This window comes from Caretta caretta, chromosome 1 (genome assembly GCF_965140235.1).
Source record: "Caretta caretta isolate rCarCar2 chromosome 1, rCarCar1.hap1, whole genome shotgun sequence".
Classification (NCBI taxonomy): domain Eukaryota; kingdom Metazoa; phylum Chordata; order Testudines; family Cheloniidae; genus Caretta; species Caretta caretta.
The window spans coordinates 209,644,396-209,658,754 of record NC_134206.1 but is presented as its reverse complement, the minus strand read 5'-3'; the positions used below and the strand labels follow the sequence as shown (position 1 = coordinate 209,658,754).

The following is a 14,359-nucleotide window of genomic DNA, read 5'->3' as shown; positions in this document are numbered from 1 at the left end:
GTACCAGTGGTGCTAGTGATAATCCAGGGTACATGAAAACGTAAATACCTGTTGATACTGACCCACTTATTTTTTTAAAAAGCTGGGAAATTCCTACACAGCTTTAACTTTAAGCTGGGAAATTCCTCCATAGCTTTAACTTTGGGGTAAAGACTACATAATCTATCAGTGCAAATCACAAAAACCAAGGAATTAAGAGTTAAGTCATTCTAAACTCCACTTCAGATTCAGCCACCTCTCTTCCACTGCCCACAGACCAAGTGCATCTGGAGCTCCAGCTGTGAACATGCTATGCCAGTGTGCACACATACAGATTTTGTTTAATGACTCCATCACATACGTTTCTGGACAATCATAAGCTGGTATTTCACATAAGAATTCTTGCCTCACAGGAGAAAATCATAGAATCACAGAAATTTACAACTGGAAGGGACCTTGAGAGGTCTCTACTCCATCTCCCCTCGCTGAGGCAGGATGTTTGTCTAACATATAAAAACTATGACACTAACTAATGTGTGTTTTAACAGTCCTGTTCATGCAGGCTTTCCTAAACATGATAGATAAACAAGTCTCTTGGACACCATTCTCAACCTAACACCATCTCTCTCTCACTTATGCACACAATACAAAACCAAGTACAGAACTATGTACAGTATGACTTAGAAAGACACGACAGTGCTGCATTAATGATCCAAACACATAGAAATATAACTAGTAGACATGGGGAGAGTTAAGACTGCCTGTTCCTTTGTGGTCATTACCCCAGTGATTTCATATGATTTGATAATGGGAGAAGAGATGTGAGCTGCGGGATGGCAGATAAGAGAGGAAGTGTCTACAAGACAAAAATTCCCCCCCCAAAAATTCAACTTTGAAGAGAAATCAGTCCTGGAAAACTTCAGCCCAATAGCTAAAAATTGTGCCAACTTCTGAGTGATGAAAACAGGGCCATAATGGAAACAGTGCTTGTGTTACCAGAGGCTAGTGGTGGTGGGGAGCTGACCCACAGGAGGCTCAAAAAAGGTTTCCTCATGCTAAGGATCAGTTGTAGCAAAACTTCACAATCCTGGGTACCCCTGAGCAGTGTTGCACTACTACATTATTATAGTGGTACATCATGATATCATTTTAAGGGACAACTTTTCTAAGTCCTCTAAAATCAATATGCTCAGTTGGATTTCTTTGAAATTTGGTGTGTTTCACAAAGGTGCAGAGTAGATAATGTTTATGACCCCCATTTGAGGTCATTTGATTGTGGGGTTCTACAGATATAAGCCCTGGAAAAAATAGCCACAACCAGGAACACTATTCCACTGTAACACAGTTGTCCTTTGCTCCAGGTATTGCATGTGAGTTGGGTTATAAGAGAAGGGAAGGAAGGGCAATATAAACATTTGTATACTAGGAGTGAAGACTTCAGGAAGATGTGGTTCCTGCTTGCGCAGGGGAGGCCATGGCATAGTAGTCAGGGAGGGGCCGGGTAGGAGGGGGGAACACATTGCCTGGGTTGAGGGCATGGCTAGAGAAGGGTGCAGAAGCATGGCTGATAGGGCCAGAGAGGTGGGGGGACAGGCTGACTCAGTATGCTAATTGTGAGACATGATCTGTACAACTGTCTAAATGACTACTAACTCCTAACAACTATATATCTAGGAAATTCAATGCCAAAAACCTCAGTGTTAACGCAGAGTTAAGGTTGCTTGGTGACATGTCATCCCCTTGCAGATCATTTTGTTGAGCAAAATTCAAACTTCGGAAAACCGGGAAATGCAGAGTTCATAGATTCTAAGGCCAGAAGGGACCCTTACGATTATCTAGTCTGACCTCAGTTAAGGTTGCCCGTGCTCAGCTCAGCATTCTTCAAGGGGACTGCTTACCACCACACACCATTAACTCTGCATGAACATAGTTGTTTGCCATTGATACATTATTTTTGCTTTAGCAAAGTGTCTTGGGATGAAATCATAGAATCATAGAATATTAGGGTTGGAAGGGACCTCAGGAGGTCATCTAGTCCAACCCCCTGCTCAAAGCAGGACCGACACCAACTAAATCATCCCAGCTAAGGCTTTGTCCAGCCGGACCTTAAAAACCTCTAAGGATGGAGATTCCACCACCTCCCTAGGTAACCCATTCCAGGCTTCACCACCCTCCTACTGAAATAGTGTTTCCTAATATCCAACCTAGACCTCCCCCACTACAACTTGAGACCACTGTTTCTTGCTCTGTTGTCTGCTACCACTGAGAACAGCCTAGCTTCATCCTCTTTGGGACCCCCCTTCAGGTAGTCGAAGGCTGCTATCAAATCCCCCCTCACTCTTCTCTTCTGCAGACTAAATAACCCCAGTTCCCTCAGCCTCTCCTTGTAAGTCATGTGCCCCAGCCCCCTAATAATTTTCGTTGCCCTCCTGTGGACTCTTTCCAGTTTGTCCGCATCCCTTCTGTAGTGTGGGGCCAAAAACTGGACACAAAATGTGTTGTGTAAACACAAAATATTAGAGTGGTGCAATTGGGTAGAGTGTACTGTAACCTCAGAATAATTGTTTTATTCGCACATCTCCCAGGAAACTGGTTTAATGGTAATTGGGACAGATTCTGCTAGTATATAGTAGTTTAATTGTGATCAGATGTTAAAGATTGCAGAAAAGGCTCCATTAGAAGTCCTGTATTTGCTTGCTCTAACTTTAAGTAAGAAAATTGACTTGACCTGAAGAGTGGTGATTTATTCTGAAGGCAAAGGATAATTTTTTTACCAAAGTAGGAAGAAAATTGGTTATGGTTGTCACTTGTGTCTAGTGTGGGTCACAACTGTGAGTGCCAATATTAGGTCAGACTGGCAAAACTTGGCAGACACTTCCAAACAGATGGCATATTCTATATTTAGATTTAACCAAGCCAGCAGTATATGCCTGCTCCTGGGTCAGGCCTGATCTTCACTACAGGGAGATCAACGCTGCTGCAATTGATGCAACAGGGGTCAATTTAGTGGGTCTAGTGAAGACCCGCTAAATCGACTGCAGTGTTCTCTGGTCAACCCCGGTATTGCAACTCCCCGAGAAGAGTAAGGTAAGTCAACGGGAGAGCGTCTCCCATCGATGCAGCACAGTGAAGACACTGGGATAAGTCAACCTAAGCTACATCAACTCCAGCTACGTTATTCACATAGCTGGAGAAGCATAACTTAGGTCGACTTACCCTGTTAGTGAAGACAAGCCCTCCCTTTATTATCTCATCATAAAGCCACTGACAGTCCACTTCGCTCTCAAGCCTCCATCCAGACAAACTAGACTACTGTGATGAAAGGTTATTAAAACCAATAATCACCACACATCAAGTTTTGGCTCCAAAGAGCTAGTCACTTACCACCAGGTCAAGACAATGCCGCCAGCCAGTTACTTCAGTAAATTAACTAAAGTTTTATTAGCTAAGAAAAGAAATGAGAGTTATTTTAGAGGTTTAAATCAGGTAAAATACATTACTGAGGGGTTAGTTTGTCAATCCAAAATTCTAGCAGGGATGTTATATCTACTAGTTTTCTATAAGTCTGTGGTTTACCCAATAACAGTGGGGACCTCAGTCCTTTGTTCAAAATTTCCTTTGTCAGAGTTCAGCAGTCCAGAGATGTGGTAGGAAAGAGGGGGTCAGGAGCCTTTGTTTTTGCCTTTTATATCTTGACCCCTCTTCTGGAAAAATCCTGGCTGTGTCATGGAGTCAGATGGCTCCAGTGTTTATGTGCTGGATCAGACAGCTCCACTGGGCCAACAGTTCTTCATATGAATTGCAAATTTTGCTTCCACTTTCTGCGTGGTACATGCTGCTTAAGGTGTCTTTAGAAATGACATGTAGATAGCTCATTTGTTATTCCTGAAGGGCTAACCTGTGGGCGTTTCCTAGACTCACATGTTTGAGTTACAAACACATAGCCAGAATTTCATAACTACATACACAGTGTTGATACACACATAATAATGAGATACCAATACACAGCAAATGATAATTTTTCCAGTGATACCTCAGAAAGCATACTTTGTATAGGAATTATCACAATTTTGTAAAAGTGGTGACCGTATTAGTATTATAGACAGTCACCTTCCCCTTTATACCGTATCACAATGTTCTTTTGAATTGCTGGTCATTTAAAAAAAAACAAAACCAGTACCAATTTGAAATGTTACCTAAAATTTTGTATTTCATTACACCCATCTAGATTAGATATTAAAGGGACACAGTCAACTTGAAAGCTAGTGAATTAAAAAATTAATTTCAGGTTTTACAGTTGCCCGAGAGTATCCCCGTTATTTTTTGTGGTTTTACAATCACATTTTTTTCCTATTTAAAAAAAAAAAAAAAAGTCCACACATGTAGGAGAGACCTCCCACAAATGAGAAGCTGACCATCTAACTAGTCATGAAGGGGAAACAATGAAAACTGTTATAAACAAAATGCCATCAAGTCCTCAAAGTAAAACTGGGAGAAATTTTTTCTTGTCTTAATTATAGGAATCTTAGATGTTACTTGTAACAGTAGTAGATAATCACACTTTTATTTGAAAGATTTCTTTTAATTTGATGTCCTTTTAACATGTAAACTTCCTATGTTATGAATAATCTTTGTAGTGGTTCCATAGTTAAGATTGAAAGCAGGGTTACATTTGCACACTCTTAACTTTACAAAAAGTATTTTCACATAACATTGTTTAATTATTTTCAAAGTACCCAGGAATTTAAGGTTCCTCCCCCACTCTGAACTCTAGGGTACAGATGTGGGGACCTGCATGAAAAACCTCCTAAGCTTATCTTTACCAGCTTAGGTCAAAACTTCCCCAAGGTACAAAATATTCCACCTGTTGTCCTTGGACTGGCCGCTACCACCACCAAACTAATACTGGTTACTGGGGAAGAGCTGTTTGGACGCGTCCTTCCCCCCAAAATACTTCCCAAAACCTTGCACCCCACTTCCTGGACAAGGTTTGGTAAAAAGCCTCACCAATTTGCCTAGGTGACTACAGACCCAGACCCTTGGATCTTAAGAACAATGAACAATCCTCCCAACACTTGCACCCCCCCTTTCCTGGGAAATGTTGGATAAAAAGCCTCACCAATTTGCATAGGTGACCACAGACCCAAACCCTTGGATCTGAGAACAATGAAAAAGCATTCAGTTTTTTACAAGAAGACTTTTAATAAAAAATAGAAGTAAATAGAAATAAAGAAATCCCCCCTGTAAAATCAGGATGGTAGATATCTTACAGGGTAATTAGATTCAAAAACATAGAGAACCCCTCTAGGCAAAACCTTAAGTTACAAAAAAGATACACAGACAGAAATAGTTATTCTATTCAGCACAATTCTTTTCTCAGCCATTTAAAGAAATCATAATCTAACACATACCTAGCTAGATTACTTACTAAAAGTTCTAAGACTCCATTCCTGGTCTATCCCGGCAAAGACCCAGCATACAGACAGACACAGACCCTTTGTTTCTCTCCCTCCTCCCAGCTTTTGAAAGTATCTTGTCTCCTCATTGGTCATTTTGGTCAGGTGCCAGTGAGGTTACCTTTAGCTTCTTAACCCTTTACAGGTGAGAGGAGCTTTCCCCTGGCCAGGAGGGATTTCAAAGGGGTTTACCCTTCCCTTTATATTTATGACAGAGGTAATTGATCAAACCCTGCCAGCTTAAGTTTCTGAGGGTACATCTACAGTGCAAAAGGGAAAAAAATGTGGTAGCAAGTTACAGAGCCCAGGGCTACAGATTTGGGCTTGCCTTACAGCACTAAAAATAGCACTGTGGATGTTTCTGCTTGGGCTGGAACTCAGTCTCTGAAACTCAGTGATGGGGGTGGGTGTCAGAGTCTGGGCTCCAGCCTTAGTGGGAACATCTCTATAGACCTGGGCTCTAAGACTTGCTGCCACTGGGAGTTTTTTGCAATGTAGATGTACCCTGAGACAATGATCAGCCTGAGAGCTGGGACAGAGGAAAATGAACTTTCCAAAAATGTTAGTTGTCATTTAACCAAACTGTATATATTAACTCTTTTTAATCTTTCTAATAGAACACTGCTGTCAATATTTTCCCATCAATAGGGATAAACCTTTTATGTTCACTGGAATGAGAAGTCAATTTCTTTTGATACTTGGAACATTTTCAGGAGAAATGTCTGGAATTCCCTTCACTGTCATTCTGAGCTTCTGTATCAGTATGGTTAACATGCTAAAAGAAAAATTCCCTTGCCTCTGTTGAAAAGTAGTCCTTACAGAATTCAATTTCAGCCAGTGCATTTGTTTTTACATGTAATCTGACTGGTTAAAATTATTCTAGATTTCAGTATTTATTTGAGGTAAACAGTAGGAAGTTTTAATGACTGATCACAATAACTGTTTCTGGGCAATCACGAGCCAGAATTTATTTTATGTAACAATTATACGTACCTTGCAGGAGGAAATCATAGATGTCTAAGGTGGGAAATAGACCTCAAGACCTTATATATTCCTTCTAGCCCCTGCACTGAGCAGTACCAAGTATATCAAGGCCATCCCTGACAGGTGTTTGTTTAACCTGTTCTTAAAAACCTACAATGATGGGGATTCCACAACCTCCATTGGTAAACTATTCCAGTGCTTATTATCCATGTCTTCCTTAAAGTGTGGTGCCAAAAACTGGACGAATGCCAGTGACAGCAGAACAGTTACCTCCCATGTCTTGCATATGATGTTCCTATTGTTACGTTCCAGAATTATGTGTCTTTTTGTCAGTTGCATCACAGTGTTGACTTATCTTCAATTTGGGATCTACAACGATCCTTTTCAGCAGTACTTCTGCTTTTTTCCGATTTTGTATCTGTGCATTTGATTTTTTTTCCTTCCTAAGTATAGTATCTTACTGTCTTTATTGAATTTTATCTTAGTGATTTCAGATCAGTTAACGAATTTGTCAAGATCATTTTGAATTCTAATCCTGTCCTCCAAAGTGCTTGCAACTCCTCCCAGCTAGGTGTTATCCGCAAATTTTATTAGTGTTCTCTCCACTCCATTACTGAAGTCAGTGATGATAATATTTCATAATACCAGACACAGGACAGATCCCTGGAGATCTCCATCATATACATTCTTCCAGTTTGACATTAAACACTGCAAAATGAAAAGTAGGAGGAAATAGGGCGTAGGTGAGGCGTAACCAATGTCTGAAAAACACTGACAGCCACAGATGAAAGAAGCTGTGAAAAAGCAATGGTGGTATAAATTATTAAATGTTTTCGTTACAGAATAGCGGTATGGATCGCATTTTCTCCGGTATTCAACCAACTGGGAAGCTCCACCTTGGCAACTACTTTGGAGCCATCCAGAACTGGGTGAGGCTTCAGGAAGAGTACAACTCCGTGTTGTACAGCATTGTAGATCTGCACGCTCTCACAATACCACAGGAGCCAGCAGTCTTGCGTCAAAGCATCCTGGATACTACTGCCACTCTCCTCGCCTGTGGTATCAATCCAGAGAAGTGCCTCCTTTTTCAGCAGTCACAGGTCAGCGTCCCAGTTATTTAAAACTTGGTTCTCAGACATGGCCATATGGTGTTCCCCATGCACTTTGCTGAGCACACATAGCACTGTGCAAGTCTTTTATTCTTTTGTACTGACTGTCTAGAAATTCTTAGCAGTGTTCGATTCCAAGCTCCTGCCTTCACTAACTCTCTGCAAAGGTCAAAGATTTGTTCACAAAGTCCATCCTGAGATACATATATTTCCCAAACAGCCTAGGACTTTGTGGATCTTAAGTCAAACTTATTAGAAAACAGTGAGTCTTATTAGAAGCAAGTCTCCTGTAAAACTAACAAAAGCTTAGCTGCATAAAGTCAGTTTGTGTAACTTACATAAACAAAATGCACTCTGATCTCTTGGTGTCAGTATTTGTCAACCAAATACTTTTTTTGCCAAATTTGCCAGTTTCTCAGCTTCTTTTGCAGACAGTCAACATGGCAAGTCTCATACAGGTCCAGCCCTGGACATCTGTCTCTCCTGTCTTCTCTGAGATCAGGTGTTTCCCTTTCTCCCATATGTGCGTCCATTTTTTTCACCTTTCCCACCTTCTCGAGCTCCCCCTTTTCGGAGACTTCCATTGCCCACTTGACCTGATGAGTTGTAAAGAAAATATTTGTTCCCACTCCAAAGTTCTATCTGGCCCACCTCCTGGGGGACTATTTAACTATCCTTGTTAAATTATTTCTATTTATTCTGTTGTGTGCTCAGAAACTTCAGAATACAACTTTGTTCATCTGTCTGGTCCTGTTAATTTTTTATGATTGCATCTATGCTGGGAAAATTTGCGTCCATAATTCACCCTGAATACAGCTCCACCCTTGGTAACAAGAGTGGAAGCTTGTAGTGTAGAAGGGCAGAGTCCACTCCTGCAATCACCAGTGGAGCTACAGAGGTGCTGAATAGAGGGTCTGAATTTTACCAGTTGTAGACAAGTCCTAGTTTTCATTATCTTGCTCCTTGAACTTGGTTCTTATCCATGGTTTGTCTGGAGTTTCCTGTGCATCTGTCAAACAGAAGTGCTGCAGAAGACAAACCTTAGAGGACTTCTTAATTCCCTGCCCTTTTGAGTGAGATTCTTAAGTAGGATAGATTTCATATAGCCTTCCTTCGCTAGTACTGCTGTGACTACTAAAGCCTGCTCTACATTAGAAAATTCCACTGGCGTAACTAAACGGATTTTAAATGCATTGTAGATGCACTTAAACCAGCTCAACTTTTGACTAAACCTGTTTATTTCTATTTGAGAAATTATCTCATGGTTTGAACTGACTGAACCCTTGCTTAAGTGCAGTGGGGCTGGCACCAAGTTCACTAGATTGATTTAAATGGGTGATGAAACTTTTCTAATATAGATATGGATACACTGTGATCCTTTTGATCCTAAACATGCCAGCCTGCCTGTTTATAATATCTGGCATCCCTCATAAAGGTATTTATGCAGAAAACCACCTCCCTAGAGAGACTGTTGTCTGTCTATTAAATGTCCATTGTGTGTTAGTCATTCTCTTGTTCAGAGATTCTCAACCTTTTTCATTCTGAGCGCGCCGCCGCCCCCCCGCAACAAGCAATAAAAACTCCACGGCCTACCTATGCCACAGTAACTTGTTTTCTGCACGTAAAAGCCAGGGCCAGCGTTAGGGGGTAGCAAGCAGGGCAATTGCCTGGAGCCCTATGCCACAGGCATTCCTGCAAAGCTACATTGTTCAGGCTTCAGCTTCAGCCCTGGGTGGCAGGGCTCAGGGCCTCAGGCTTCAGACCCATGCAGTGGGGCTGGCCCTGCTTGGCAGACTCCCTGAAATCTGCTTGCAGCCCTCCAGGTCTCTGGTTGAGAACCACTGCTCTAGTTATCCTCTTTTGGTAAACCAGTTCAAGAGGTTCCTTTTTTCCTTTCTGGTGTGTTTATTTTTTATTAGTTAACTTTTCAACCCGCATTTACAGCATACCATCCTCTGGAAATTTGTCTACACACGTTTTTTAACTTCCGTTAATGGACTGTTAACTAGCTCATGTTAGCTAACACATTTGTACATGCTAGTCTGGACAAGTGTTTTGTAGAATGTCATTAGTATGTACGTACATGTTTGCCAATTAACTCGAGTTTAAAATTTCCTCCAGTGTAGACCTACCCTGGGTGAATGACTGTTATCAAAAATAAGTTTGGGATGCTAAATAGCTTCAGATGTTTTCTGTCCCTGACCATAGGTGTTGATCAAGAGATATCTCATTGTCTTTTTTGAGGCAGGTTTTATGTTTTGCCCATGATTCCTTTTTACCAGTATTTCTCCTTTATAGGAAATTTGAATTATTGACAGACCAGAAACCAGTCTGTCACGAGCCTTCATTTCGCCCAAGTGATTGTATGCATCATAGCTGAATTCTTTTGGGAAGCCACTGTAGCCGCTAATTAAATTGAATTCATAGTTCAGTGTTAAACCCCAGTGTCCCTAGTGAGTGATTCCAGCTCCTGTGTTGCTGCTGTTTTATAATTTATAATGCAAACAAGATTTCTTAATTGTAACTGTGTTTGTGGTCACTGTATTCGTTCTTCATGTACTCCTAGGGTGTCCCAACTTAAGAGAATTGCTAAAGGAGATTTTCACCTGTTGATTTTAAAAGTGTAGCAATAGAGAAGCCAGACTCACTCACTGGGGACACTGGTTTAACACAGAACTATGAATTCAACTATCAATTCAATTTATTGACAAGTATTTTTGAGTGATGAGTGTGTATTAGGTATATACACTAATATACACCTAATACACTGTATTAGGTATATACACTAACAATGCAAGGCCTACAGGCTAAGACCTGTAAGATTTCAACTTAGCCATAGGAGGCCTCCAGCCAAAGGAGGCTTGAGATAAGTAGGTGACCCAGGAATAACCCTATGCCAGTAAAGCTACACCAGTTTACATTCTTTTTTCTCAGTCTTTAGGTGTAAACTTTAAGCCGGTTCAGTGTTCTCTTGATCTCAAATGTAAAGCAACTGGGATTATGTTTGCAAAAAGTTCCCCTTCACAGTTTTATTGTATGAATTTTTGACTTGAATCTCCGCAATTTGGAAACAGGTGTAAAAATGTTACTTACAGAGCTATAAATGTGAAATTTAAACCAATACATATTTCTATCGTATTTTTCCTTTATAATAAAGATGACTTTTCATAATGTTTTAAGGGTTGTTTGTATTATTTGCATTAAAAAATGAATATTGTGTCCTGTCTTCTAACTTTTTATTAGAAGACTTGGGCAGCAACTTGAGGATTGGGTTGTTGACATCACAGAAGTCTGAAAGCTGAGCTAATGTGGTCCAGTCTGCCTTGAATCAAGTCTTAGAATGCAATGGAAAGATTCTCTTGACTTCAGCTGAGTGTCTGAATAAGGCTACTAGTCTCTAGCTGATGGTGGAAGGCTTTATGCATCTTGCACAACATAAGCAATGCAGAAGTTGATTCTTTCAAAGTCCCTTGAGAAGGCAATTTCCTAGTGCAGTCTGTGAGACACTGAATATCCTGAGCTCCCTTTGCCATCCTTAGGGGTTTAGGATGCTCAGTACCTTGCAGGATCAGGTCCTTAGTATTTAGTGTTCTCTTAGTAACTATAGAGATTATACACTACAAACTATCCATTATATTTCATTTATCATTAAGCCAAATTATAAATGATCATAGAATCATAGAATATCTGGGTTGGAAGGGACCTCAGGAGATCATCTAGTCTAACCCCCTGCTTAAAGCAGGATCAATCCCCAATTGAATCATCCAACAGATTTTTGCCCCATATCTCTAAATGGCCCCCTCAAGGAGTGAACTCACAATCCTGGGTTTAGCAGGCCAATGCTCAAACCCCTCCCCTGGTGCATCCCGGTTTTTGGGGTATCAAATTCAAGAAAATTCTAATTGTTATTACAGAGCCATGGTACAGAGTCAGCATCTTAATAGGAACCTCTGGATTTCAAGAACATTTGACATTAACAAGGAAGCATTCTCAAACATAAAGTTACTGCCAGCGGTGACTCTTCACATTATGCAGTGGGTAGACTGGCCTAAATTAAATTGATTCTGGTACCTTTGACCTGTGTTATTAATATGCTTCAATTATCCATTGATGGAAAAACATTCAAAGTTACCACTGTTATCTAGGGCTTGTCTGTGTTAGTGATCTCAGTAATTCCTAACTGAAGTAGAGGGATAGAACAGCTGAAGCACAAACAATTCGCTGTATCTGGATGTGCTGATTCACATTCTGAATCATTGCAGTTTTGCCCATGGCCACGCTACCGATGTTCAAAACTGTTTCAATTGCAGTGCTCTTTGAGAAGTACCTAGTCCATAGTTGCCAGCACAGCTCTCAGAAGCAGTGGATTCTGGGAGATTTTAAAATGCCATCGGAACACTGATGTTCAGTAAGAGAAAGAGTATTTGAGTTGTTTGTGCTATCCAGATTGGCACTAAATTGTTTAAACTGGAACAATATTTAGACTTGCTGAAAACAAATGGCATTTGGCAGTCATGTAAACCTAGTGTCATACCTTTGTGTATGTTTCGAGATGTACTACAAAAAAGTGTGTCACAAAAAAGACAAGGAGAATTCATAGTACTGACAAGATCATCATTACACCCTGTTCTGTACCTGTGCAGATTCCAGTGTTCTCAATCTGATAATTTGCACTACTAAATTCACTCAGCAAGGAAGAAATAAAATTCAAGAATGGATAAAATTAATAAATATGTCAGTGCAGTAGCAGTGAACGGATTGATTTTTAAAGAAATTAAGGCCAATATGTTGCTTAATTTGAGGAAATTAAAGGCTACAAATTTAGGCTTCGTTTGTGCACATAAACACACACTTACAGTCCGTTTGCACATGAAAATCCAGGGTAGGTTTGGTGAAAACAGGTTTTGTGCATGGAGATTCTATCATTTGCATGTGCAAGTGATAGCGTGTCAATTACATGGGTACAAATGGAGGCTGGGTTGAGACACTTAAATATTAGGCTTTATGCATGTGCTCAAATAAATTTGTTAGTCTCTAAGGTGCCACAAGTACTCCTTTTCTTTTTGCTAATACCAATATAGGTATTGCTATATGAAAACAAAATCTATGTAGGTTGACTAAGTAGTGACTTAAAAGGAGACATAATGATAGTCTACAAGTATTTGAAATGTATAATTATCTAGGATCCCAAATAATTATTTAGGGTGGTGCAAGGGGGTTCGGTATAACTAGCTATGATAGACTGAAATTAAGCAAAGGAAATTTTTAAGATGACTATTTAGAAAAACTTCCTAGTGTAAAATCTGTTAGACACTAGAATGGAGTCTGAAGGAAAGAAGTAAAAGTCCCACCATTATTTACAAACCAGGTACTATTAATTACAGCCTGGCCAGGTTAAAGAATTTAATAGGAAAATAACAGGTCACAGAGGAGTAATAAAAATTCCTGTAAAACAAAAGTGCTTGTTTCAGAATTTACACAAGTTAATAAGTCTTGACATGGAGTCTAGATGTAAATTAATGGCTGGATGACTTCTCTCGATTACAATTAATCATTTTCTAAGATACGGGATAGGATGGTGTTGTCCTTGGTATGTGCTTTTAGTGTTAATATGTGATGTGCTGTTTACCCTAAAACCAAATCAGGATGGTGTTGTCCTTGGTATGTGCTTTTAGTGTCAATATGTGATGTGCTGTTTACCCTAAAACCAAATCATCTCAAAATATGCTTTCAGTAACATTCTTCTCCTGTTATGCTAAAAGATATGTAATGGAGTAATGATGCATACCACATACGATGAAAGTGCCATAAGAAAGATTAAATTAAATATAATTGTGGAAAATGGATTTTTTGTCATTGATAACTTTGTTAGGGCTTCCAGTGAGAGGTATATGTGAAATGAAAGACAACTGTCCCCTCTTTCTTCATTAGAATAAAAGTGGAAGAAGATGACTATCACCAGGAATTGGGAGGTAAGAGGCTGTCCGTCACTTTGCTCTTTGTAGGACTAGTTTCTCCTTTGGTTTGTAAGGATTGAGCCTGCTTTCACTGTGCCTTGTTATGATGGGAATTCTTGGAGACTAGGGCTATAGACACTTCCACCTTGGGGCATTCCTACTTTCGCTGTGATTTTGGAATATCCAGACCATTAGTGGGACAAAAATTTCTGCCCTCCTCATAAAGGTGAGAAACTGTCTAAGGGGAAAAGCAATTCTAACTCCTAGAAATACCCTCTCTCATAACAACCGAATCAGCTGTAAAATCCTGCCCTGATTCTTCTCCAGAAGGAGCTTTTCCATGTCTTCCTTTTCCTCTATGTCTCCTCTTCTAGAGAATGGACTCCATCTTGTGCAGCCTAGTCCAGATAGGAACATTCAGGTCAACATTTTTTCCTAGTATAAGCCCTTGGCCATTGACATATACTCTTTGAAGAATATCAGCCCTGTCTCTGCTCTTTTTTCCTCACCTCCTTTCTCCATTATAACTTCTTTGCAGAGAGCTAGATCAGTTCCTCGATTTACTAGGGTAGAAGCGACGTTTGTAATATAGAATTCTGCTCCCATCCTTGTCCCTCTCCGTTTTAGCTTCTTCTCTGACGGAGGATAGACCCTAGACCTGCAAGTGTCTCAATCACTAATGAGCAGATCATTTTTTTCATTCATCAGACAACTTCTGCACCCATTGCTTCCTGCTCTGGGTAGCTGTTGGGAAAGGTTCCACTCAAACTCTGACACCTGATGCCCAGGCTGTTCAGAGAGTATGATTCTGCCGAGAAAACTGCACTTCTTTGCAGGTAGATTTCCTGTGTTCAGTTCCTGAGGTCATCTTCAC

At 40.2% G+C, this 14,359-nt stretch overlaps 1 protein-coding gene across 3 annotated transcripts in view; it reads left to right on the top strand.

The window, feature by feature from the left end:
• WARS2 (tryptophanyl tRNA synthetase 2, mitochondrial) overlaps positions 1–14,359 on the top strand; it is a 79,950-nt gene that overhangs the window by 29,101 nt on the left and 36,490 nt on the right. For all 3 annotated transcript variants that reach the window (XM_048819758.2, XM_048819767.2, XM_075119302.1), the window contains one exon: positions 7,262–7,519. In XM_048819758.2, the coding sequence (XP_048675715.1) occupies positions 7,262–7,519 (258 nt within the window). The remainder of the gene's footprint in view (positions 1–7,261; positions 7,520–14,359) is intronic.